The 25,366-nt window shown below is 45.6% G+C and overlaps 1 protein-coding gene and 1 long non-coding RNA gene across 2 annotated transcripts; one reads left to right on the plus strand and one right to left on the minus strand.

The window, feature by feature from the left end:
* Positions 1-20: 20 nt before the first annotated feature.
* On the minus strand, positions 21-13,586 carry LOC137095067 (uncharacterized). Its single transcript, XR_010908778.1, has 3 exons — positions 12,918-13,586; positions 9,857-9,928; positions 21-727 (listed from the first exon to the last, which is right to left on the minus strand). It is a non-coding gene; the product is annotated as an uncharacterized lncRNA (long non-coding RNA).
* Positions 13,587-16,340: 2,754 nt separating this feature from the next.
* On the plus strand, positions 16,341-21,067 carry LOC132780801 (optic atrophy 3 protein homolog). The gene is made up of 2 exons (XM_067462302.1): positions 16,341-16,573; positions 20,505-21,067. The coding sequence occupies exons 1-2, from the start codon at positions 16,432-16,434 to the stop codon at positions 20,837-20,839; spliced, it is 477 nt and encodes a 158-aa protein (XP_067318403.1). The 5' UTR covers positions 16,341-16,431; the 3' UTR covers positions 20,840-21,067.
* The last annotated feature ends 4,299 nt before the right edge of the window (positions 21,068-25,366 follow it).

Below are 25,366 nucleotides of genomic sequence, written 5' to 3' on the forward strand. Positions count from 1 at the left end.
TTGCCAAGGCTCTGCCATATTCAGGTAGAGATTAACCAAACGAATACCCAGTTTGTATCAAGCAGTTTAATGAAAACATCACTTACATAAAGATTACACTCAGCCACAGAATATGAAACAAAAACAGCAAACAGTATACATACATAAATATATGTCCCCCATCCGTCATTCCTCTGTGTCACGTTGCCAGGGCTCTGCCTTATTCAGGTAGAGACGAACCAATCAAATACCCAGTTTGTATCAAGCAGTTTAATTAAAACAGCACTTACTTTCTGGGCATTTTAATAGTTCAAAACATAAAACATAAAGATTGCACTCAGCCACAGAATATGAAACAAAAACAGCAAACAGTATACATACATAAGTGTATGTCCCCCATCTGCCCTCCCTCTGAGTCATGTTGCCAGGGCTCTGCCATATTCAGGTAGAGATGAACCAAACGAATACCCAGTTTGTATCAAGCAGTTTAATGAAAACAACACTTACTTTCTGGCTGTTTTAATAGTCCAAAATGTAAAACATAAAGATTGCAGTCAGCCACAGAATATAAAACAAAAACAGCAAACACTGTTGCAGGTAGTCAAAAGGTCCAGTCCAGTGGTCAAATGCCCAGAGTCCAATGAGCCAAGTCCAGGGATCAAGAGTCTATACCGTAGTCAAAAGCCAGTCTAAAGATTCAAGGTTTCAAGGGTTCAGAAGACAGGTCAGGACACCGAAATCCACAAACCTGGGGGAAGACAAGCAGCATCTACCACCAAAATAACACAAATACTTTTCTCCCAAAGATCAGTCCCAAGGCTGGCTCCTTATATCTAGAAACACCCAGCTGCAACCTATTTCTTGCATACCTCCACCCATAATAATAATAATAATAATAATAATAATAATAATAATAATAATAATAATAATCTTTATTTGTACCCCGCCACCATCTCCCCGATGGGTGAAATCATAGATTCTACAGCCTCAAAAAACCCTTCTTTGTTTTTTTTTCCTTCCTAATTACACTCCCTCCCCTTCCTCATGTCTTCCTCCCAAGTTGCACTTGCTTTGAAACATTAGGGGAAAATATGCAACATTGAACAAAGAGACAAAAACACTCTTTGTTTTGGTTTTCTTTTTGTCCCTTTCTATTCCTAGTCCTCATTGTATTTTTTAGGAGCCCCCAGTGGTGCAGTGGGTTAAATCCCTGTGCTGGCAGGACTGAAGACCGACAGGTCACAGGTTCGAATCCAGGGAGAGCGTGGATGAGCTCCCTCTCTTAGCTCCAGCTCTTCATGTGGGGACATGAGAGAAGCATCCCACAAGGATGATAAAACATCAAAACATCCGGGTATCCCCTGGGCAACATCCTTGCAGACAGCCAATTTTCTCACACCAGAAGCAACTTGCAGTTTCTCTTTTTTTAAAAAATATATTTTTTATTGGCGTTTTCAATTAAATATATACATACAATAGGGTATTGAGGGGTTACGGGACTTGGAGAGGAGGGGGGAGGCAAGGGAGGGGGGTGTGGGTGAGAGGTCACCAGGAATTGGGGAATAGAGGGATCCCAGGGGGGTTGAGAGGGGGGTAAGTGCGACTGTTTAAAAAAAAAGCTTGACTTCCAAAATAGTTGGCGGAAGATGTTCCTCCGTTTGTAATTACTTCTCATTTTTCTTTCTTGTTTTGTTTCCACTACCTTATGGTCCGTATTCTTGTAGGATTTTTTTCTTTTCTTTTAGGTATGACCTCATCGGTTCCCAGTCCGTCCTTCTTTTCTTATTTTTGTCATGTAATAGATTGGCGAGGGAGTCCATCTCCATTAGGTCTCTGACTTTTAAAAGCCAGTCTTCTATCGTGGGTAAGTCTTTTTGTTTCCACTTGCTCGCCAATACGGTTCTCGCTGCAGCTGTTAGATGGAAGAGAATTCTATCTTTATTGGTATCAAGGTCGAAATCTAGTAAGTGCAGTAAATAATATTCCGGCTTTAAAACAAATTTTGTTTGGATAATTAGTTGGATCTGTTTGTGGATCTCAGCCCAGAATCTCTTCACTTTCTTGCACTGCCACCAGGTGTGCAGGTATGTGCCTAGTTGGGAGCCACATTTCCAGCAATTACTGTTAATTCCTTTATAAAACCTCGATATTTTTTGTGGAGTAAGGTGCCACCTGTAAGCCATCTTATACCAATTTTCTGTTATGGCTGCCGAACTGGCGTATCTGATCTTTTTCCTCCAGATGTCTTCCCATTCTTGGAGAAGGATGGTATGTTCAAAATCTTTAGCCCACACAATCATGCAATCTTTGACTAAGTCCTTTTCAGTGTCCCATTCTAATAGCTTACTATAAATAATTTTTATAAGTTTTTTCTCCTTCACCATGACTGAATCCCAGAAGTTGTCTGTCGACGCGAAATCCGCTTTCTTATCCTCTTTGAATGCGTTTGCCACTTGATGGTAATGAAACCATGACAGATTTTCGTCAATCCTTCTGAGCGATTCGATAGATTTTAGTCTCCACTGATTATCCTTCTTTTCGATCAGGGTTTTGTAGGTGTGCCATTGACTGCTAGGAAACTCTCTTTTATGATTGGCTTCGATGGGTGATAGCCATAAAGGTGTTTTGCTGTAAAAATTTCTCTTATATTTGTCCCAAACTTTGAGGAGCGCAGCTCTCACGAAGTGATTTGTAAAGCTTTTTTCAATTTTGGCTTTGTCATGCCATAAATAGGCATGCCAGCCTCGCCTCAAGTCGAAGCCTTCTAGATTGAGACGTACAAAGAACTCACAAAAAATGATAAAAGAATAATTAAGCGGAGAACACAACTGGCCTTAAAAAGAAAAAAAATATGAAAAGTAGAGGGGGGAAATTTCAAAAAAAGGAAGCTTAAGTTTGACAAAGGAAATATGCAAACTCCGTAGGTCACGTGGTTAATGAAAAATGAATTGATTGCAATTAAACGGTGATTGGAATTAGTTACTTCCCAACTAGGAAGTAGTGGCGCAGTGGGATAAACCCCTGTGCCGTCAAGACTGAAGACCGACAGGTCACAGGTTCGAATCCGGGGAGAGGCAGATGAGCTCCCTCTATCAGCTCCAGCTCCTCATGCGAGGACATGAGAGAAGCCTCCCACAAGGATGATAAAAAAACATCAAATCATCCAGGTATCTGCTGGGCAACGTCCTTGCAGACGGCCAATTCTCTCACACCAGAAGCGACTTGCAGTTTCTCAAGTCACTCCTGACACGACAAAAAAAAAAAAGTCACGTGGTGACTGTGGAGTTTTCTAATTCCAAATAAAAATTGAGTGAAAAACCAAAAGAAAAAAAAAGAAATTGAGATGAGCGCCAGAGTTGGACACGACTGGACTTAATGTCAGGGGAAAACCATTTCCTTTACCTATTGATGGGTGAATCCATGGTTTCATGTCCACACCTGGCAAAGCAAGTATGTCCTTCTTAGGCATTTTGGAGGTCCTCCAGCACAACCCACTGTTATTATTTGGGCCGGAAGTCTTTCATTTCAGTAGGGTTTGCTATTATTTATTTATTTATTTATTTACTTTGCTTGTATACCGCAGTTTCTCAGCCCGTAGGCGACTCAACGCGGTTCACAACAAGAGCAAAAAAGTCAATCCAACAGGCATAAAAAATTAAAAAAACCATTAAACAACATAATATACAGGGTAGTAACACATCAATATCAACACATTGTCTCGTAACTAGAATCATGATCCAATTCGTCGTCCAAATTCCGTATCCTATATTCATCATGTACAATGCACCGTTTATCCGAACGCCTGTTCAAACAGCCAGGTTTTTAGTTTCCTTCGAAATACCATTAACGAAGGGGCTGATCTGATGTCCAAGGGAAGGGCGTTCCACAGCCAAGGGGCCACCACAGAGAAGGCCCTGTCTCTGGTCCCCGCCAGCCGTGCTTGAGACGCAGGCGGGATCGAAAGCAGGACCTCCCCAGAAGATCTTAGAGTCCTGGTGGGTTCATAGACAGAGATACGTTCGGATAGGTAGCTTGGGCCAGAACCGTTTAGGGCTTTATAGGCCAACGCCAGCACTTTGAATTGAGCCCGGTAGCAAATCGGCAGCCAGTGGAGCTGGTGCAGCAGAGGAGTTGTATGCTCCCTGCGCTCCGCTCCTGTTAGAATCATGGCTGCCGAGCGTTGGACTAGTTGGAGCTTCCGGGCTGTCTTCAAAGGCAACCCCACGTAGAGAGCGTTGCAGTAGTCTAAACGGGATGTAACCAGAGTGTGGACCACCGTAGCCAAGTCAGACTTCCCAAAGTACGGGTGCAGCTGGCGCACAAGCTTTAACTGTGCAAATGCTCCCCTGGTCACCGCCGAAACCTGGGGTTCCAGGCTCAGCGGTGAATCCAGGATCACACCCAAGCTGCGAACCTGCGTCTTCAGGGGGAGTGTGACCCAACACAGGTTGTAACCCTTTGCCCTGTTCGGCCTTGCGACTGACCAGGAGTACCTCTGTCTTGTCTGGATTCAATTTCAATTTGTTCGCCCTCATCCAGACCGTCACAGCGGCCAAGCACCGGTTCAGGACCTGGACAGCCTCCTTAGTGATATGGCATTAACTCACTGATATTGATGTTCATACTGTAGCAATGATAATGGGAATGTTCTTCCAATAGGCTTGGGTAACCACGGAAAAATTTGGTTCTAAACTCGTTTTGTTTTTAGGGGGCCCTTGCGTTTCGTTTTTTTTAATAATTCCGAAATTTTCCTTTTAAAAATTTCAAAATATACAAAATTTCGTAAAATTACGAATTGATTCGTTAATGGTGGACGCGATTGCGCAATATGCTGAAAAAACCTCCAAATGGGACAGGGGGAACTTCTGAAGCTTCCCTCTCCCTCTGTTGTTGACTGTTGGTGTGATAAAACAAACAACAACTATAAAACTTGCACCAGACATGCGAAAATAATTACGAAATAATTACGAAATAAATTGAAAAAATTGTTTCGAATCTAATTTACTCCTCACACTATTCCTGCATGGCTCAATCTCGGATCGTAAGCTAATTTAAATACGAATTAATAACGAATTACGAAATTAACAAACGAAACTGCCCAAGCCCATCTTCCAAGCATTAAAAATGCTCCTGCTCCTGTCTTGTGGACCAAGGCTTGCAAAAACTTTGCTTGGTCACAAAACCTCGGAGGAGCCACATTCGGCATGACTCCTCGTTCCGGGAATGCGTGAAGCAGAGCGAATGGCATCCCGAGATGAAAACAGTTCTAATCTGCGCGCTTAACGAGAGCCTGGCCTTTCCTGGGAATAAACAGGAAGAGGGCAAAGTTGGGACCTGGAGGCACGAAGGGAAAGAGGGCCCATGATTTCCCAGCAGACCTAAGCCATCTTTCCTCTCTGACTGCCTCCCAAAATATGCCCAATCCCTCTGAGTCTTAACAAGGAGGCATCTCTAAGTAGGATCTTCCAAGGGATCTGCGGCCCTGTTGCTTCAGAGAAGTTTCTGGCTTGATTGGATGGCCAGATTCCTTCCCTGCTTCTGTTTATTTGGGTTTCTTTCCTTTCAACTCAATCCTCTTGATCCCCTTCCCACTTGAGCAGCTGCCATTCATCTCTGCTGGGACCTCCAAAGCCGCCAAGGGACGCGGCCTCTTTCTTAATCCCTTCCAAAGCCCGTCCTTCTAAAACCCTTTTGAGTTCCTTATATGTCCACACGAGAAAGTGTTATGGATTGATTCCCCACCCCCACCCCCAACACACACACAAAAGTAAGTTGTCAAGATTTCAAAAATTGGCTTGGAATTTGCAGTCTCCAGATAGAGAGGAATCTCAGGGCAAGGGCATTTCCTTGAAAAAGGATATTTACGAGGGTTGAATGAAAAGTAATGCCTCCACCTTCGTTACTTGGGTTTGGATGGGAATATTGTAATAAATCAAATGCAGAAATAATCCTTAGAATAGGTTGCTGTAGGTTTTTCTGGGCTATATGGCCATGTTCTGGAGGCAATCTTTCTCCTGACGTTTTGCCTGCATCTATGGCAAGCATCCTCAGAGGTCCAATTTTCCATGACGGCTTCAGAAAACCTGTTCATCGTTGGCAGAAATGTATCCGATTGTCTGGTGATTATGTGGGAAAGTGAATTGTGGTAGTTAAAGAGCACATTCTAAGGATTTGTATTGTCGAAGGCTTTCATGACCGGGATCACTGGGTTGTTGTAGGTTTTTCCGGGCTATATGGCCATGTTCTGGAGGCAATTTTTCTCCTGACGTTTCGCCTGCATCTATCAGAGGTAGTGAGGTCATAGGATGCTTGCCATAGATGTAGGCGAAACGTCAGGAGAAAAATTGCCTCCAGAACATGGCCATATAGCCCGGAAAATCCTACAACAACCCAGTGATCCCGGCCATGAAAGCCTTCGACAATACAAATCCTTAGAATGTGCTCTTTAACTACCACAATTCACTTTCCCACATAATCACCAGACAATTGGATACATTTCTGCCAACGATGAACAGGTTTTCTGAAGCCGTCATGGAAAATTGGACCTCTGAAGATGCTTGCCATAAATGCAGGCGAAATGTCAGGAGAGAATGCCTCTAGAACATGGCCATATAGCCCGAAAAAACCTACAACAACCCAGTGATTCCAGCCATGAAAGCCTTTGACAATACATTGAACATCTCTACGGGGAGAAACTGTTCCAAGACACACGAAAATTGGAGCTCTGAGGATGCTTGCCATAAATGCAGGCGAAATGTCAGGAGAGAATGCCTCTAGAACATGGCCATATAGCCCGAAAAAACCTACAACAACCCAGTGATTCCAGCCATGAAAGCCTTTGACAATACATTGAACATCTCTACGGGGAGAAACTGTTCCAAGACACACGAAAATTGGACCTCTGAGGATGCTTGCCATAGATGCAGGCGAAACGTCAGGAGAGAATGCCTCTAGAACATGGCCATATAGCCCAAAAAAATCTACAACAACCCTGTGATTTCGGCCATGAAAGCCTTCAACAATCCATTGAACATCTCTACAGGGAGAAACTGTTCCAAGACACACGAAAATTGGAGCTCTGAGGATGCTTGCCATAGATGCAGGCGAAACGTCAGGAGAGAATGCCTCTAGAACATGGCCATATAGCCCAAAAAAACCTACAACAACCCAGTGATTTTGGCCATGAAAGCCTTCAACAATACATTGAACATCTCTACAGGGAGAAACTGTTCCAAGACACACGAAAATTGGAGCTCTGAGGATGCTTGCCATAGATGCAGGCGAAACGTCAGGAGAGAATGCCTCTAGAACATGGCCATATAGCCCAAAAAAACCTACAACAACCCAGTGATTTTGGCCATGAAAGCCTTCAACAATACATTGAACATCTCTACAGGGAGAAACTGTTCCAAGACACACGAAAATTGGAGCTCTGAGGATGCTTGCCATAGATGCAGGCGAAACGTCAGGAGAGAATGCCTCTAGACCATGGCCATATAGCCCGAAAAAACCTACAACAACCCAGTCGACACTCTGTTTCCGCAATCCATCGTGCACAGATCTTCTGATAGCAAAGCCATAATGTGACCCACACGTTCTTGTGAAATGCCATTATGCTTGAAATTTCTTTCTGAGTGATATGACGATTCTCCTGAATCAATCTGTCAACCTTTTTCTTGGGTTTTTGTTGTTGTTGTTGTTGTTGTTGTTGTTGTGCCGAGAGTGACTTGAGAAACTGCAAGTCGCTTCTGGTGTGAGAGAATTGGCCGTCTGTAAGAACATTGCCCAGGGGACACTCGGATGTTTTTGATGTTTTTACCATTTGCTTGAAACTGATGCAGACAAAATGTCAGGAGAGAATGCTTCTAGAATATGGCCATACAGACCGAAAAACCTACAACAACCCAGTGATTCCGTCCATGAAAAGCCTTCGACAACCCAAGCTTCCATTTGTTATCTCCCTCACTAAGGAAGTCTTTCTACCTATATATATATATATATATATATATATATATATATATATATATATGGAGCCCCCGGTGGCGCAGTGGGTTAAAGCACTGAGCTGCTGAGCTTATTGATCGAAAGGTCGCAGGTTCGATTCCAGGGAGCGGCGTGAGCTTCCGCTGTCAGCCCTAGCTTCTGCCAACCTAGCAGTTCGAAAACATGCAAATGTGAGTAGATCAATAGGTACCGCTCCGGCGGGAAGGTAACGGCGCTCCATGCAGTCATGCTGGCCACATGACCTTGGAGGTGTCTATGGACAACGCTGGCTCTTCGGCTTAGAAATGGAGATGAGCACCACACTCCAGAGTCAGACATGACTGGACTTAATGTCAGGGGAAAACCTTTACCTTTACTATATATATATATATATATATATATATATATATATATAGCCCTCTAGTGGATGCATCTGAGCACTGCATATGTCCTATTTATTCATTTTTGAGGCCGTATTCCCAGGTGGTGTGGATTTTTTTTAGTTGAAACCATGCTAGCAATTTAAGTTGGAGATTAAAGAGCAAATGTTCTAATTTTGGTCCAGATCCACGACACCGCATAGGAGCCTTTGGGGTACAAACATATATACATATCTTCACTTTCATTGTATGGCATAAGGAAGATTTAACCTTTTTGCTTCTGGCCATAAAGCAGATGCAAAGCTGAGTGGAGGGTAAGCCCTGAGCACAAAGACTGGGAAGGAAAGAGGAAGCTGAAAAAAAAATCAGATTGGAAATGGGAGATTCCATAGAATTCTGAAAATGGAAGAGACCCCTCAAGGCGCATCCAGTCCAGCCCTTTTTACTCTGCCAGACAGGAAGACACAATCAAAGCCCTCCAAACAGATGGCCATCTAGCGATCTGGATGTCTAGCAAAACTGGATAACAACCACCATGTCAGACTACATAGAATTATAGAATCAAAGAGTTGGAAGAGACCTCATGGGCCATCCAGTCCAACCCCATTCTGCCAAGAGGCAGGAATATTGCATTCAAATCACCCCTGACAGATGCCCACCCAGCCTCTGTTTAAAAGCTTCCAAAGAAGGAGCCTCCAACACACTCCGGGGCAGAGAGTTCCACTGCTGAACAGCTCTCACAATCAGGAAGTTCTTCCTCATGTTCAGATGGAATCTGAAGCCATTGAAATCCACAAGCATGTGGACAATTTCAACAGACAGGAGGAAACCATGAAAATGAACAAAATCTGGCTACCAGTATTAAAAAGAACCTCTAAAATTACAACAGCAAAACAACAGAGGGGAAACAATCAAAGACATCTAATCACCTCTCAACAAAAGACTGCCCCAGGCGCTGCCAGGCCATCCAATGCTAATCAAGGTGGTCAGTTGAAACAGTCACACCTTGCTCCAGCAGACAAGAGTTCTTTGTCCCACCCTGGTCATTCCACAGATATATAAACCCTTTTTCCTAGTTCCAACAGACTTTACTACCTCTGAGGATGCTTGCCATAGATGCAGGCGAAACATCAGGAGAGAATGCCTCTAGAACATGGCCATATAACCCCAAAAAAACCCTACAGCAACTCAAAACTGGATAATTTGCATCATTTCCTAGCTGGAGATGACTGCCAAAAAGTGATGACGAGGCCAAGACGTCAGACTATCCTCAACGTTAGGTTGTCGTCTTGTTTATTAGAGTGGGTTGTTTTTCATTTGCACTTGACCAGCTGTGACTCAAGTGGCCGGGGAAAGTGAGTGGCCATCGATTCGGGGAAATCCCTTCCTCTCTGACCTTCTGGGGAAAACCGGTCACTCTGCTCCCTCTGCAAAGGCCACCTCTTGCTGACTTTTCTGGGAACCACAAAAGGTGGCCTCGGGGCTAGAAGTGCTCCTTCCATTCCTGCACTGACCTTGTGTCCTCCTTCAGCCGCCATCAGATGAATGTCTGATGCCATCATTGCGTTCACACGGTCCGGGTGACCCTGCGGGAAGGAATGAGTTTGGGGGTCAGAGGAAGCACAACAAACATTTCACTAATGGGATGGAAGCATGTCATAAGGAACCTAGGAACTACTTTTTTTTTTTTTTTTTGCAGGGAGAAGGAACAGGGAATTCTGAATTAGTGAATCCCACAAGCTTCCAACAATTATAAGGGACTCTCACGGGAGGGAGGTTGATAAAAATGGGAAATATATATATATATATATATATATATATATATATATATATGTTTGAATTACGGTTTTTAAAAGGCTTCTTCAATTGGGTATGCTGCCACCTTACGGTTTAATATCCAGGCTGAATTATATGTGAGGAGAGGATACCTAGTAACACCCTTCTGTGTTACTGTAGTGTTTATTTTTCTTCAGCGGGTTTAGATCCCAATGAGGTTCTTACTTACTTACTTAGGCGATCCCTCGTTGGACGAGTAAGATGGTCTTCCATCATGGGTTTCCTTGTGGGTCCGTATGTGGCTGTGGAGCCCTATTCTTGCTCTGCATCTTCTTCCGCAGTGAGGGCATTGGTTTCCAGGTGGAAGGCGGTCCCGGTCGGGGTTGGCTTGATGCGCCTTCCTCCTGGCATGTTTTTCTCTTTCACCCTCCACTCGTGCCTCCTCGAATTCTGCAGCACTGCTGGTCACAGCTGACCTCCAGCTGGAGCGCTCAAGGGCCAGGGCCTCCCAGTTCTCAGTGTCTATGCCAGAGTTTTTGAGGTTGGCTTTGAGCCCATCTTTCAATCTCTTTTCCTGCCCACCAACATTCCGTTTTCCGTTCTTGAGTTCGGAGTAGAGCGACTGCTTTGGGAGACGGTGGTCAGGCATCTGGATAACGTGGCCTGTCCAGCGGAGTTGATGTTGGAGAACCATCGCTTCAATGCTGGTGGTCTTTGCTTCTTCCAGCACGCTGACGTTTGTCTGCTTGTCTTCCCAGGAGATTTGCAGGATTTTCCAGAGGCAGCGCTGATGGAATCATTCCAGGAGTTGCATGTGACGTCTGTAGACAGTCCACGTCTCACAGGCATAGAGCAGGGTTGGGAGGACAATAGCTTTATAAACAAGCACCTTAGTATCCCTACGGATGTCCCGGTCCTCAAACACTCTCTGCTTCATTCGGGAAAATGCTGCACTTGCAGAGCTCAGGCGGTTGTTGTAAGGTTGTTGTAAAGTGTTAACTATAATAAAACGTTTATTTAACAGGCTTAAACTCTTCTGGTACAAATGCGTAATGGTTTCTGTATGTTAATAGCACAAGAGCTTTTGGTTACTGTGAGGAAGCATAAAATTACTGCTACCAATTTGTAACCGTTAGTAAAGGAGCCACCACTTTGTGAGGGTTTGTTTAATTGATAGCTAATAATATTGATTTGGTCTTTCTTCTGTGTAGCGTGACTTAACTTGGAAAGGAAATGTAACAGGGACAAGGCTTTAGGAAAAACAGTAACAAGTTTATTGAAATGTAGAAGAAGCGTGATGGATTCAATGTTTCCTTACTCTTAGAGGCACATATCTTCAAAGGTTACATTTATAACTTTTCTTAAACAACTCTGGAAAGGACTCTTCCTTCCACTAAACAGGTTTCAAACTGATTTTTCTTCAAACTGTGTTTCTTTATTTAATAAAGTACTTCAGTTACAATGGGTTTCTCTCTCCCTTTCTCTCAACACTAACTATTAATATCAATAAGCCAACTCAACTTATTTAAACTACTCAGGCTAAAAGTCCAAACCTCCCTGATTCTTACTACAGTAGAATCAGTCCTTTCCCTGTAGTTTTTAAACTACAGATCCCTTCTGATTCTCTCTACTCAACAGAACCAGCCTCTCCTACAGACTGTAGACTATTTCCCTGATTCTTCTCCTAGAGCCCTGATGGCGAACCTATGACACGTGTGTCAGCACTGACACGCGTAGCTACTTTCAATGACACGCGGCAGCATGCGGCCGCATACAGAGAAGTGTGGGGCTGCATGCCAGGTGCAGTAGCCGAGGATGAAACATTTGCTGTACTGTATTGTAGTCACTCTGTACCGGAGGTGTGTAGGCCAATACAACAGAACTCTGGCACAGAGCATCTAGTTCTGGGACTTCCAGTTAGGCTGTCAGAGAATCTTTGACCTCACTTCGGCTGGTGGAGCAGGGAGAAGCACAATGCCGCGGGGGATGCATCTCTGGGGGCCCTGTGATCGCCATTACCAGCAACCACATAACCACAGCAACCATCATCCAATCTACTGTTCTAGGGTGTCGTGGATTTCTAATTGACCATCATTACTGAGATAAGTGAGGGGGAAGCTAGAAGAGGCAAGGGCCTGTGCTATGGGTTCCATTTCCCACCATTTGAAATAGCAGCAGCCAGCTTAATTTACATAAACAACGCCATCTTGCAGCATAGTACAGACTCCATTTCACCACTATTACTGTTGTGCATCCTTATGAACCCCTATGGCCATCTGTTGGGAGGGATCAGATTGTGTCTTTATGGCAGAGGAGGTTTGGATTCGATGGTCCTTGGGGGTCCCTTCCAACTCTAGTGTATAGATCGCCTTGAAGTCTGGTGGAGTCTCTTTAAGAGTTCTTTAAGGAGATTCCATCTGAACATGAGGAAGAACATCCTGACTGTGAGAGCCGTTCAGCAGTGGAACTCTCTGCCCTGGAGTGTAATGGAGGCTCCTTCTTTGGAAGCTTTTAAACAGAGGCTAGATGGCCATTTGTCAGGGATGCTTTGAATGCAACATTCCTGCTTCTTGGTAGATTGGGGTTAGACTGGATGGCCCATGAGGTCTCTTCCAACTCTATGATTCTAATCTGATGACCATCTGTAGGGAGGGATTGGATGGTGTCTTCCTTTCTGTGGGAAGGGGGTATGACTGGATGACCTTTGGGGTGCCTTCCAACTCTATACACACAAAAGGAGCTTCACTTCCGAGATCTGCCTGGATCCAAAACACTGGACATGACGATATATCCTCTCACCTCATTAATATCTTGTCGGTTCGTTAACACCTCACTGGATTTTCTCTCAAGTCATTAAACCCTCGTCCGGGAACTGGAGAGAGGTAAAAAGGTGAGCAAATACATTAGAGGGAGGCTTCTATTCAGACAAGACCGGTGTGTACATACACACGGAGTACTAATTGCAGACACTGTTCTCAATTTAAAAGGTGAACAAACTAACTAGTTCAGTCTGGGCCAACTTGGGCCATCCGGGTGTTTTGGACTAGAACTCCCACATTTCCTAACATCCGGTGTGACGTTACATCCCTTGCTGTGGCCATTTGGAGACATAGTATGGTGTGCTCATTTTAAAAACAAAGCTTCAAATGTAACATGAAAGCGGGACAGAGGTAACGAACATAAGCATAAGCAGAGAAAACCTCTTCCTATATTTGTCCCTCGCTGTTTGACATGGATTCATTTGCATATTCATTTGCATATTCAAATGGATTCATTTGCATACCGCTGTGAGTCGCCTTCGGGCTTGAGATACAGCGGTATATAAGCAAAATAAATAAATAAATAAATAATAAATATTCATGAAGTTCTATTTACTTACTTACTTACTTAGGCGATCCCTCGTAGTCCAAGGATGATGGTCCTCCAAGTGTAGTATCCTGGCGGTGGGTCCATAGGTGACTGTGGAGTCCTATTCTTGACCTGCATCTTCTCCAGCAGTGAGGGCATCTGTTTCCAGGTGGAAGGCGGCCCTGGTCGGGGTTGGCTTGACGCACCTTCCTCTTGGCACGTTTTTCTCTTTTGCCCTCCATTCGTGCCTCTTCAAATTCTGAAGCACTGCTGGTCACAGCTGACCTCCAGCTGGAGTGCTCAAGGGCCAGGCCTTCCTGGAACGATTCCATCAGTGCCGCCTCCAGAAAATTCTGCAAATCTCTCGGGAAGACAAGCGGACAAATGTCAGCGTGCTGGAAGAAGCAAAGACCACCAGCATTGAAGCGATGGTCCTCCGCCACCAACTCCGCTGGACCGGCCATGTTGTCCGGATGCCCGACCACCGTCTCCCAAAGCAGCTGCTCTACTCCAAACTCAAGAATAGAAAATGGAATTTGGAGGACAGGAAAAGAGATTTAAAGATGGGTTTAAAGGCAACCTTAAAAATTCTGACATAGACACCGAGAACTGGGAAGCCCTGGTCCTTGAGTGCTCCAGCTGGAGGTCAGCTGTGACCAGCAGTGCTACAGAATTTGAGAAGGCACGAATAGAGGGCGAAAGAGGGAAACATGACAAGAGGAAGGCGTGTCAAGCCAACACCGACCGGGATCGCCTTCCGTCTGGAAACCGATGCCCTCACTGCGGGAGAAGATGCAGGTCAAGAAGAAGCCTCCACAGTCACCTACGGACTCACTGACAGAACACTGACCTTGGAGGACCATCATCCTCAGACTACGAAATATCGCCTAAGTTTTTGGTTTTTTTTGTCGTGTCAGGAGCGACTTGAGAAACTGCAAGTGGCTTTTGGTGTGGGAGAATTGGCCGTCTGCAAGGACGTTGCCCAAGGGACGCCCAGATGATTTGATGCTTTTATCAGCCTTTGTGGGAGGCTTCTCTCATGTCCCCGCATGAGGAGCTGGAGCTGATAGAGGGAGCTCATCCGCCTCTCCCCGGATTTGAACCTGCAACCTAAGTAAGTAACACTTTCAAAGCAGGAACAGAATTTTTTCAAATTCAAATTTTGTTCCATAGTGTCATGCTTAGAAAGCTCTTTAACCTCAGCAGACTGAAAGCCAAAACCAAGGTCACAACATCTGTTATAGAACTCCAATATGCTGATTTTTATTTATTTATCATGTCATCCGCAACCAGAACATTGTATTACATTTCTAACAGAACAAAACAAAGAAACAGATACAAAAAACACAAATTTTGCAAACTTGGTAGTTGATTAAATGCCCTTTGACCAGTATCTGTCCACTTGGAGTGCCTCTGGTGTTGCCGCAAGAAGGTCCTCCGTTGTGCATGTGGCAGGGCTCAGGTTGCATTGCAGCAGGTGGTCTGTGGTTTGCTCCTCTCCGCACTCGCATGTCGTGGATTCCACTTTGTGGCCCCATTTCTTAAAGTTGGCTCTGCATCTCGTGGTGCCAGAGCGCAGTCTGTTCAGCACATTTCCAAGTCGCCCAGTTTTCTGTGTGCCCAGGGGGGAGTCTCTCATTTGGTATCAGCTATTGGTTGAGGTTCTGGGTTTGAGCCTGCCACTTTTGGACTCTCGCTTGCTGAGGTGTTCCAGCGAGTGTCTCTGTAGATCTTAGAAAACTATGTCTGGATGTAAGTCGTTGATGTGCTGGCTGATACCCAAACAGAGGATGAGCTGGAGATGTCTCTGCCTTGGTCCTTTCACTATTGGCTGCCACTTCCCGGCGGATGTCAGGTGGTGTAATACCGGCTAAGCAGTGTAATTTTTCCAGTGGTGTAGGGCACAGGCACCTCGTGATAAGGCGACATGTCTCATTGAGAGCCACATCCACTGTTTTAGTGTGGTGAGATGTGTTCCACACTGGGCATGCATACTGTGCAGCAGAGTAGCACAGCGCAAGGGCAGATGTCTTCACTGTATCTGGTTGTGATCCCCAGGTTGTGCCAGTCAGCTTTCGTATGATATTATTTCTAGCGCCCACTATTTGCTTGATGTTCAGGCAGTGCTTCTTGTAGGTCAGAGCACGGTCCAGAGCGACTCCCAGGGATTTGGGTGTGCTGCAATGCTCCCGTGGGATTCCTTCCCAGGTCATAATCCTCAGAGCTCGGGATGCTTGTCTGTTCTTGAGGTGAAAGGCACATGTCTGTGTTTTAGGTGGATTAGGGATCAGTTGCTTTTCCCTGTAATAGGCAGTTAGAGCACCTAGAGCTTTGGAGAGCTTCTGTTCAACCATCTCAAAGCTCCCTGCTTGAGCGGTGATGGCACGATCATCAGCATAGACGAAACTCTTTGTCCCTTCTGGCAGTGCCTGGCCATTTGTGTAGATGTTGAACATGGATGGAGCAAGCACGCTCCCCTGAGGCAGGCCGTTCTTTTGTTTCCGCCATCTGCTTCTCTGGCCCTGGAACTCAACAAAAAAGCTGCAATATGCTGATGATAACGTTGTCTGTGCGCATTCATCTCCCCTCATCCTTTGTCTACTCCATGTTGCTGAGGTTCTCCCTATTTCCTGTCTGTCAGCATTTTCCCCCTTCTTTTCCCCATCATAAGGGATTTATTTTGCATACCTATGAGGCACTGTTAGCTAATTATTAATTCATGAGGGGAGAGGGAAAGCGTATTTTCCCCTTTAAGACAGAAAACAGACGCATTTGCATATTCATGAGGCGCGCTGACGTCACGAAAAGCCTCGGCGAGTCCCTTATGTGGGACTAAAGCAGAGCGGGCGTCGTGCGCGCTGACGTCAGACGCCGACGCGGAGGCGTTGACGCGCGGCTCGGCGCAGCGTGCGCAGTGACGTCACCGAAGCCGGAAAACCCCGAAGGGAGGGGGAGGAGGAGGAGGATGGTGGCCGGCGCGTTCCCGATCGCCAAGCTCCTCTACTTGGGCGTGCGGCAGATCTCGAAGCCCCTGGCGGCGCGCATCAAGGACGGGGCCCGCGCCAGCCCCTTCTTCCGCCAGTACATCTGCGGGCCGCCCGCGCAAAGTGAGTCCCGAGCCGCCATTCAGGGAACGCTCCCCTCACCCCATTGGAGGAGCCTCCTGTCAATCATTTCCGCCGGGCCAATGGGAGTGGCGAGTGGGTGGGGTACGCCGCTAACCAATGGGAGCTCACCCAGGGGAGGTTGGTAGGCCAATCCGAGGGCTCCGAACGTCCAAGGGGGTGACCTTGGCGCGTCACGTGGGCCAAGGCGGAAGCTTCGTGATGAGGGGATGCTGGGAAGTGTAGTCCACGTTTCTTTTCCCCCTACTATATACTTCTATAGAATATAATATAATTTAGGCGATAATCCAGTATATTGTACTATAAATATATTATATATATAATACAGATATTATATATATAATATTTGTGTTATATGTATATTGTGGTATAATAATATAGTAAAAATAAGAATATATAATAATAATATAAATATATTATATATATAATACAGATATGATAATATATCTGTATTATATATATAATATTTGTGTTATATATATTGTGGTGTAATAATAATAATATATAATAATATAACAATTGTATATTATAGATTACATCCTGAATTTAAAGACCTCCATAGAATTCTCGAGTGGGAAGGGACCCCAAAGTTCATCCAGCCCAACCACCTTCTGACATCATCAGAACACCATCCAAGCCCTCCTGACACATGGCCATCTATCCTCATGAAAGACACCATCCAAGCCCTCCCAACAGATGCCCATCCAACCTCCTAGACAAGTAGCAGGTTCATGCAGAAATAGGGCTATAGAAACAAACAATCCTAAGAGACCCCAAAGGTCATCCAGTAGACTATCTCCCCTTCTGTCACCTCCTGAAAGATGGCCATCCAACCTCTTTTGAGTCACAGGATCCTAGAGTTGGAAGGGAACACAAAAGATCTCTCCCAACAGATAGGAGATAGGTGCGGTATAAAGACAATCTTAAATCTCTAGTAAAGTGCATTTGGGACATGATGCTTGGAGTTTCCTATTCTGGGAGGGCACGCTGGAACAGCCACGTCTTCAAGCTCTTCCTGATGTCTGATGTCCTTGGCAAAAGAGTTCCAGAGTCGGGGGGCCACCACAGAGAAGGCCCTGTCCCTCGTCCCCACCAATCGCGCTTGCAACGCGTACCTTAGGAAGTCTGACCTGGCCACGGTGGTCCACGCTCTTGTTACATCCCAAATAGACTACTGCAACGCACTCTACATGGGGCTGCCTTTGAAGACTGCCCGGAAGCTTCAACTAGTCCAATGGTCGGCAGCCAGGTTGCTCACTGGAGCAACATACAGGGAACATACAACTCCTTTGTTACGCCAACTCCACTGGCTGCCAAACAGTTTCCGAGCACAATTCAAAGTGCTGGTTTTAACGTTTAAAGCCCTAAACCAGGGGCCCACAAACATTTTAAACAGAGGGCCAGGTCACAGTTCCTCAAACTGTTGGAGGGCCGGATTATAATTTGAAGAAAACATGAATGAATGGGTTGTTTTAGGTTTTTTCGGGCTATATGGCCATGGTCTAGACTAGAGGCATTCTCTCCTGACGTTTCGCCTGCATCTATGGCAAGCATCCTCAGAGGTAGTGAGGTCTGTTGGAACTAGGAAAAAGGTTTATATATCTGTGGAATGACCAGGGTGGGACAAAGGACTCTTGTCTGCTGGAGCTAGGTGTGAATGTTTCAACTGACCACCTTGATTAGCATATAATGGCGACCTCTGAGGATGCTTGCCATAGATGCAGGCAAAACGTCAGGAGAGAATGCCTCTAGACTATGGCCATATAGCCCGAAAAAAACCTATAACAACCCACTTTAAAACAATACAATAATTAAAATGAATAACAATTTTGACAAATATAAACTTATTACTATTTCAGTGGGAAGTGTCAGCCTGCTTTTGGCTGATGAGATAGGATTGTTGTTGTTGTTGTTGTTGTGCTTTTAAGTCATTTCAAACTTAGGTTGACCCTCTGCGAGGGCTGGGTAAATGACCTTGGAGGGCCGTATCCGGCCCTCGGGTCTTAGTTTGAGGACCCCTGCCCTAAATAGTTCTGGCCCAGACTACCTTTCCGAACGTATCTCCTGCCACAAACCATCATGAAGTTTAAGATCTTCAGGAGAGGCCCTGCTCTCGATCCCACCACTATCGCAAACACGGTTGATGGGGACAAGAGACATGGCTTTCTCAGCAGTGGCCCCCCACCTATGGAACGCCCTCCCTAGAGATATCAGATTGGCCACTTCCCTCTTGTCTTTTAGAAGGAAAATCAAGACCTGGTGATGGGACCAAGCATTTGATCAGTGAACAGCAAGCGGAAGACGATCACACAACTTATGGCAATGAATTGACCCGGACTGGTTTTTGGATTTCGATTTTAATGGATGTGTCTTAATTAATTGTTTTAATTTTTAATATTTTGATTTTACTGTGGTTGTTTTTGTGATACTAGCATCGTGGGATGCTTTTGTTAGGATGCCCTGAGTCCCCTTTCAGAGGGAGAAGGGCGGGGCATAAATATAGGAAATAAATAAATAAAATAATGTCTATGAGATTGGGTGGTCATCTGTCAGGAGGGGTTATTTTATTTATCGTGTCATGAGCAACCATACCATTGTATTACAATTCTGACAGAGCAAAACAAACACACAGATTAAAAAGAAAAAGAAAAATACCCACAGATTTTGCAAATTTGGTAGTTGGTTAAATGTCCTTTGACCAGTATCTGGCCCCTTGGAGTGCCTCTGGTGTTGCCGCAAGAAGATCCTCCATTGTGCATGTGGCGGGGCTCAGGGTGCATTGCAGCAGGTGGTCAGTGGTTTGTTCTTCTCCGCACTCACATGCCATGGATTCCACCCTGTAGCCCCATTTCTTAAGATTGGCTCTGCATCTCGTGGTGCCTGAGCACAGTCTGTTCAGCGCCTTCCAAGTCGCCCAGTCTTCTGTGTGCCCAGGAGGGAGTCTCTCATTTGGTATCACCCATGGATTGAGGTGCTGGGTTTGGGCCTGCCACTTTCGGACTCTCGCTTGCTGGGGTGTTCCAGCGAGTGTCTCTGTAGATCTAAGAAAATGATGTCTTGATTTAAGTCGTTGACGTGCTGGCTGATACCCAAACAGGGGATGGGCTGGAGATGTCTCTGCCTTGGTCCTTTCACTATTGGCTGCTACTTCCTGGCGGATGTCAGGTGGTGCAATACCGGCTAAGCAGTGTAATTTCTCCACTGGTGTAGGGCACAGACACCCCGTGATAATGCGGCATGTCTCATTAAGAGCCACATTATTATTATTATATTATTATTAACTTTATTTGTACCCCGCTAGCATCTCCCGAAGGACTCGATGCGGCTTACACAGGCCGAAGCCTCAAAACACAATACAATAGAGAACATAACACAACAATAACAAAAGCAAATCAAACAATAAGCAAAATAACAACAATGGCAGAACATCAAGACATTATTAAAAACTGGTTCGGCCGGCGCACTGGGGTACAAGGGTTAAAAGTGCTGAAATGGCAGGAGGCACGTAGGATTAAAAGTGCGGTGTGCAGCGGTGTGCATCTACTGTTTTAGTGTGGTGAGATGTGTTCCACACTGGGCATGCATACTCAGCAGCAGAGTATCATAGCGCAAGGGCAGATGTCTTCACTGTGTCTGGTTGTGATCCCCAGGTTGTGCCAGCTTTCGTATGATGTTGTTTCTAGCGCCCACTTTTTGCTTGATGTTCAGGCAGTGCTTCTTGTAGGTCAGAGCACAGTCCAAAGTGACTCCCAGGTATTTGGGTGCGCTGCAATGCTCCAGTGGGATTCCTTCCCAGGTAATCGGGAGGGGTTGAATGGTGTCCTGCCTGACAGAAGCGGGATTGGACTGGATGACATTTGGGGTCTCTTCCAGCTCCTCCTGACGCCCTCGCTCTCTTCCTTTCCTCCCACAGTCTATCACTGGGTGGAGATGCGTGCCAAGATGCGCATCATGGGCTTCCGTGGGGCGGCCATCAAGCCCTTGAACGAGGAGGCGGCGGCCGAGCTGGGCGCGGAGCTGCTGGGGGAAGCCATCGTCTTTGTGGTGGGCGGCCTGTGCATCTTCCTGGAGTATTCCCGCCAGTCCACCAACAGCAAGAAGAAGGAGGACGAGCTGAGCAGCACCCTCCTCAGCCTGCAGGAGCAGATCGCGGAGCTCAACTTGACTGTGGAAACCCTGGACGCCCGCCTGCGGGAAGTCAACCGCATCGTGGTGGAGCTCCCGGCCCCTTCTGCGGCCAAGAAGTGACCCAGACTTATTATATATGGTGGACGTCGCTTTTGGGACATCCCACTAATGGAGGAGGAGAAGCAAGGATGCAATGCGTAGAGGCAACACTTTGCAATCGGATTTGGGGCCTGAGGTCCTTTGCCTCGTACCGATCCTCGCCTACTGAATACAGTTTAACCAGGACTGGGCAAACTTTGTCCCTCCAGGTGTTTTGGACTTCAACTCCCACAATTCCTAACAGCCAGTAGGCTGTTAGGAATTGTGGGAGTTGAAGTCCAAAACACCTGGAGGGACGAAGTTTGCCCAGTCCTGGCTTAACCTCTCCCTAAAAATGTAAATACTTGAACTCATTAAAACAAAAGGGCAAAAAAAAGAAGCCAAGCAGCTTTGTTTTGGTTGGATAACATCAGTAGATATAATTTGAGTCTACTGCACCATCTAATACCTCATTTTGGCAAGGTCATAGGGGTTCTGTGTGGGAAGTTTGGCCCAATTCCATCATTGGTGGGGTTCAGAATGCTCTTTGATTGTAGGTGAACTATAAATCCCAACAACTACAACTCCCAAATGTCAAGGTCTATTTTCCCACAAAGTCCACCAGTGCTAACATTTGGGCATATTGAATATTTGCATAAAGTTTGGTCCAGATCCATCATTTTTTAGTCCACAGTAGTCTCTGGATGTAGGTGAACTACAACTCCCAAACTCAAGGTCAATGCCCACCAAACCCTTCCAGTATTTTCTATTGCTCATTGGAGTTCTGTGTGCCAAGTTTGGTCCAATTCCATCATTGGTGTTCAAGGTGCTCTGAACTATAAATCCCAGCAACTACAACTCCCAAATGTCAAGGTCTGTTTTCCCCCCAACTCCACCAGTGTTCACATTTGGGCATATCGAGTATTCCAGATCCATTATTGTATAAGTTCTCTCTGGATGGAGGTGAACTACAACTCCCAAACTCAAGGTCAATACCCACCAAACCTTTCCAGTATTTTCTGTTGATCATGGGAATTCTGTGTGCCAAGTTTGGGTCAATTCCATCATTACTAGAGTTCAGAATGCTCTTTGATTTTAGGTGAACTATAAATCCCAACAACCACAACTCCCAAATGTCAGGGTCTGTTTCCCGCCAAATTCCACCAGTGTTCACATTTGGGCATATTGAGTATCCGTGCCAAGTTTGGTCCAGATCCATCATTGTATAAGTCCTCTCTAGATGTAGATGAACTACAACTCCCAAACTCAAGGTCAGTACCCACCAAACACTTCCAGTATTTTCTGTTGGTCATGGGAGTTCTGTGTGCCAAGTTTGGCTCAATTCCATCATTGGTGTTCAGAATGCTCTTTGATTGTTGGTGAACTAGAAATCCCAACAACCACAACTCCCCAATGTCAGGGTCTATCTTCCCCAAACTCCACCAGTGTTCACATTTGGGCATATTGAGTATTCGTACCAAGTTTGGTCCAGATCGATCATTGTATAAGCCCTCTCTAGATGAACAAGCCCTATGAGGAGTGGCTTAAGAAGCTGGGCATGTTTAGCCTGAAGAAGAGAAGGCTGAGAGGAGACATGATAGCCATGTATAAATATGTGAGAGGAAACCACAGGGAGCAGGAGGGAGCAAGGTTGTTTTCTGCTGCCCTGGAGAATAGGACACGGAACAATGGCTTCAAACTACAAGAAAGGAGATTCCATCTGAAGATGAGGAAGAACTTCCTGACTGTGAGAGCCGTTCAGCAGTGGAACTCTCTGCCCCGGAGTGTGGTGGAGGCTCCTTTGGAAGCTTTTAAACAGAGGCTGGATGGCCATCTGTCGGGTGATTTGAATGCAATATTCCTCCTGCTTCTTGGCAGAATGGGGTTGGACTGGATGGCCCAGGAGGTCTCTTCCAACTCTTTGATTCTAGGATTCTATGTGGGTGAACTACAACTCCCAAACTCAAGGTCAATGCCCACCAAACCCTTCCAGTATTTTCTGTTAGTCATGGGAGAACTGTGTGCCAAGTTTGATTCAATTCCATCGTTGGTGGAGTTCAGAATGCTCGTTGATTGTAGGAGAACTATAAATCCCAGCAGCAACGAAAACAATGTTATGGTTGGAGGTCAGAGGTCATCACTGTATTAAGGGATCGCGGTGTTAGGAAGGTTGAGAAACATTGGACTATGCAATCTTCCTAGTTACTCACAAGCTATCGAGCGGATCCCACTCAAACACTTGCAAATCAAGCTTGCTAATTACAACCTTCACACTTGGTTAAGAGTCATTGGCTCTTTCTCCCACACTGGACGTTATTCCACAAGTTCGAGGGTTGAATGAAAAGTAATGCCTCCACCTTCGTTACTTGGGTTTGGATAGGAATATTTTAATAAATCAATTAATAAATAAATCCTCTTTAACTGCCACTATTCATATGCTAATGAAGGTGGTCAGTTGAAACATTCACACCTAGCTCCAGAAGACAAGAGTCCTTTGTCCCACCCTGGTCATTCCACAGATATCTAAACCCTTTTTCCTAGTTCCAACAGACCTCACTACCTCTGAGGATGCTTGCCATAGATGCAGGCGAAACGTCAGGAGAGAATGCCTCTAGACCAGGCATGGGGAACCTTCGGCTCTCCAGGTGTGGTGGACTTCAACTCCCACAATTCCTTGTGCTGTCTTTAGCCTACAAAGCCTCAAGGAATTGTGGGAGTTGAAGTCCACCACACCTGGAGAGGCGAAGGTTCCTGACCCCTGCTCTAGACCATGGCCATACAGCCCAAAAAAACCCTACAACAACCCAGTGATTCCAGCCATGAAAGCCTTTGACAATACATTGCCACTATTCACGTTCCCACACAATCACCAGACAATTGGATACATTTCTGCCAACGATGAACAAGTTTTCTGAAGCCGTCACGGAAGAAGTCAACACTCTGTTTCTGCAACCAGCGTCTCACAGTTCTCTCATCCTGGGTACCCATCGTGCACAGAACTTCCAGTATTTTCTTCCAGCCAAGCAAAGCAATAATGTGACCCACACGTTCTTGTGAAGTGGCAATTATGCTTGGAATTTCTCTCTGAGTGATACGACAATTGTCCTGAATAAATCTGTCAACCTTTTGCTTGTGAAACTCTGGTTGCTGTCACAGGACATCCAACTCTTTGTTTGTCACGCAAGTCAGATGTTCTCACCTCAACATCATTAAACTTACTCCCCAACGACGCACAGTACTCACATCAACACAGTCACCATAAACAGCTTGCATTCCCTGATGAGTCTCCTTTGGGGTGACACCTTCCGCTGTCAAGAATTCAATGACTGCACGTTGCTTAAGTCGCATTGACCGACCGTCTGCACAGGGTTCCAGACTTCGCACTTTAACAACACAGCCGTTCAATGCTAAGGCTTCCCGCCAAAATGGAACTGTAGAGGAGAGTCTACTGAACAAGCCAGTACCTGCCGCATACGTTGCTTAAGTCCCATTGACCGACTGTCTGCACAGGGTTCCATACTTTGCACTTTAACAACACAACCGTTCAATGCTAAGGTTTTCCGCCAAAACGGAACTGTAGAGGAGACTCTACTGAACAAGCCAGTACCTTCTGCATATGTTGCTAAAGTCCTATTGACCGACCGTTAGCGCAGGGTTCCATACTTCGCACTTTAACAACACAGCTGTTCAATGCTAAGGCTTCCCACCAAAACGGAACTGTAGAGGAGAGCCTACTAAACAAGCCAGTACCTGCCGCATATGTTGCTTAAGTCCCATTGACCGACCGTCTGCGTAGGCTTCCATACTTTGCACTTTAACAACACAACTGTTCAATGCTAAGGCGTCCCATCAAAACGGAACTGTAGAGGAGAGTCTACTGAACAAGCCAGTACCTGCCGCATACCAGTACTGCCATCTGTAGAGGAGTTACGAAGGTGGAGGCATTACTTTTCACTTTAACCACACAACCATTCAATGCTAAGGCGTCCCATCAAAACGGAACTGTAGAGGAGAGTCTGCTGAACAAGCCAGTACCTGCCGCATACCAGTACTGCCATCTGTAGAGGAGTTACGAAGGTGGAGGCATTACTTTTCACTTTAACAACATGACCATTCAATGCTAAGGCGTCCCATCAAAACGGAACTGTAGAGGAGAGTCTGCTGAACAAGCCAGTACCTGCCGCATACCAGTACTGCCATCTGTAGAGGAGTTATGTAGGTGGAGGCATTACTTTTCACTTTAACAACACAACCATTCAATGCTAAGGCGTCCCATCAAAACTGAACTGTAGAAGAGAGTCTACTGAACAAGCCAGTACCTGCCACATACTAGTACTGCCATCTGTTGAGGGGTTACGAAGGTGGAGGCATTACTTTTCATTCAAAACTATATATATATATATATACACACACACACACACACACACACACACACGGCGGCAGAAGGGATGGCACGGCGCGTACCGGAAAAATTTGGACGAGCTGCGTCTTAAGGGGCAGACAAATAGCCCAAGTTCATTGCTGGTGCTTATATATATATATATATATATAAAAAACATAGAACTCCAG

Source organism: Anolis sagrei, chromosome Y (genome assembly GCF_037176765.1).
Source record: "Anolis sagrei isolate rAnoSag1 chromosome Y, rAnoSag1.mat, whole genome shotgun sequence".
Classification (NCBI taxonomy): Eukaryota; Metazoa; Chordata; class Lepidosauria; order Squamata; family Dactyloidae; genus Anolis; species Anolis sagrei.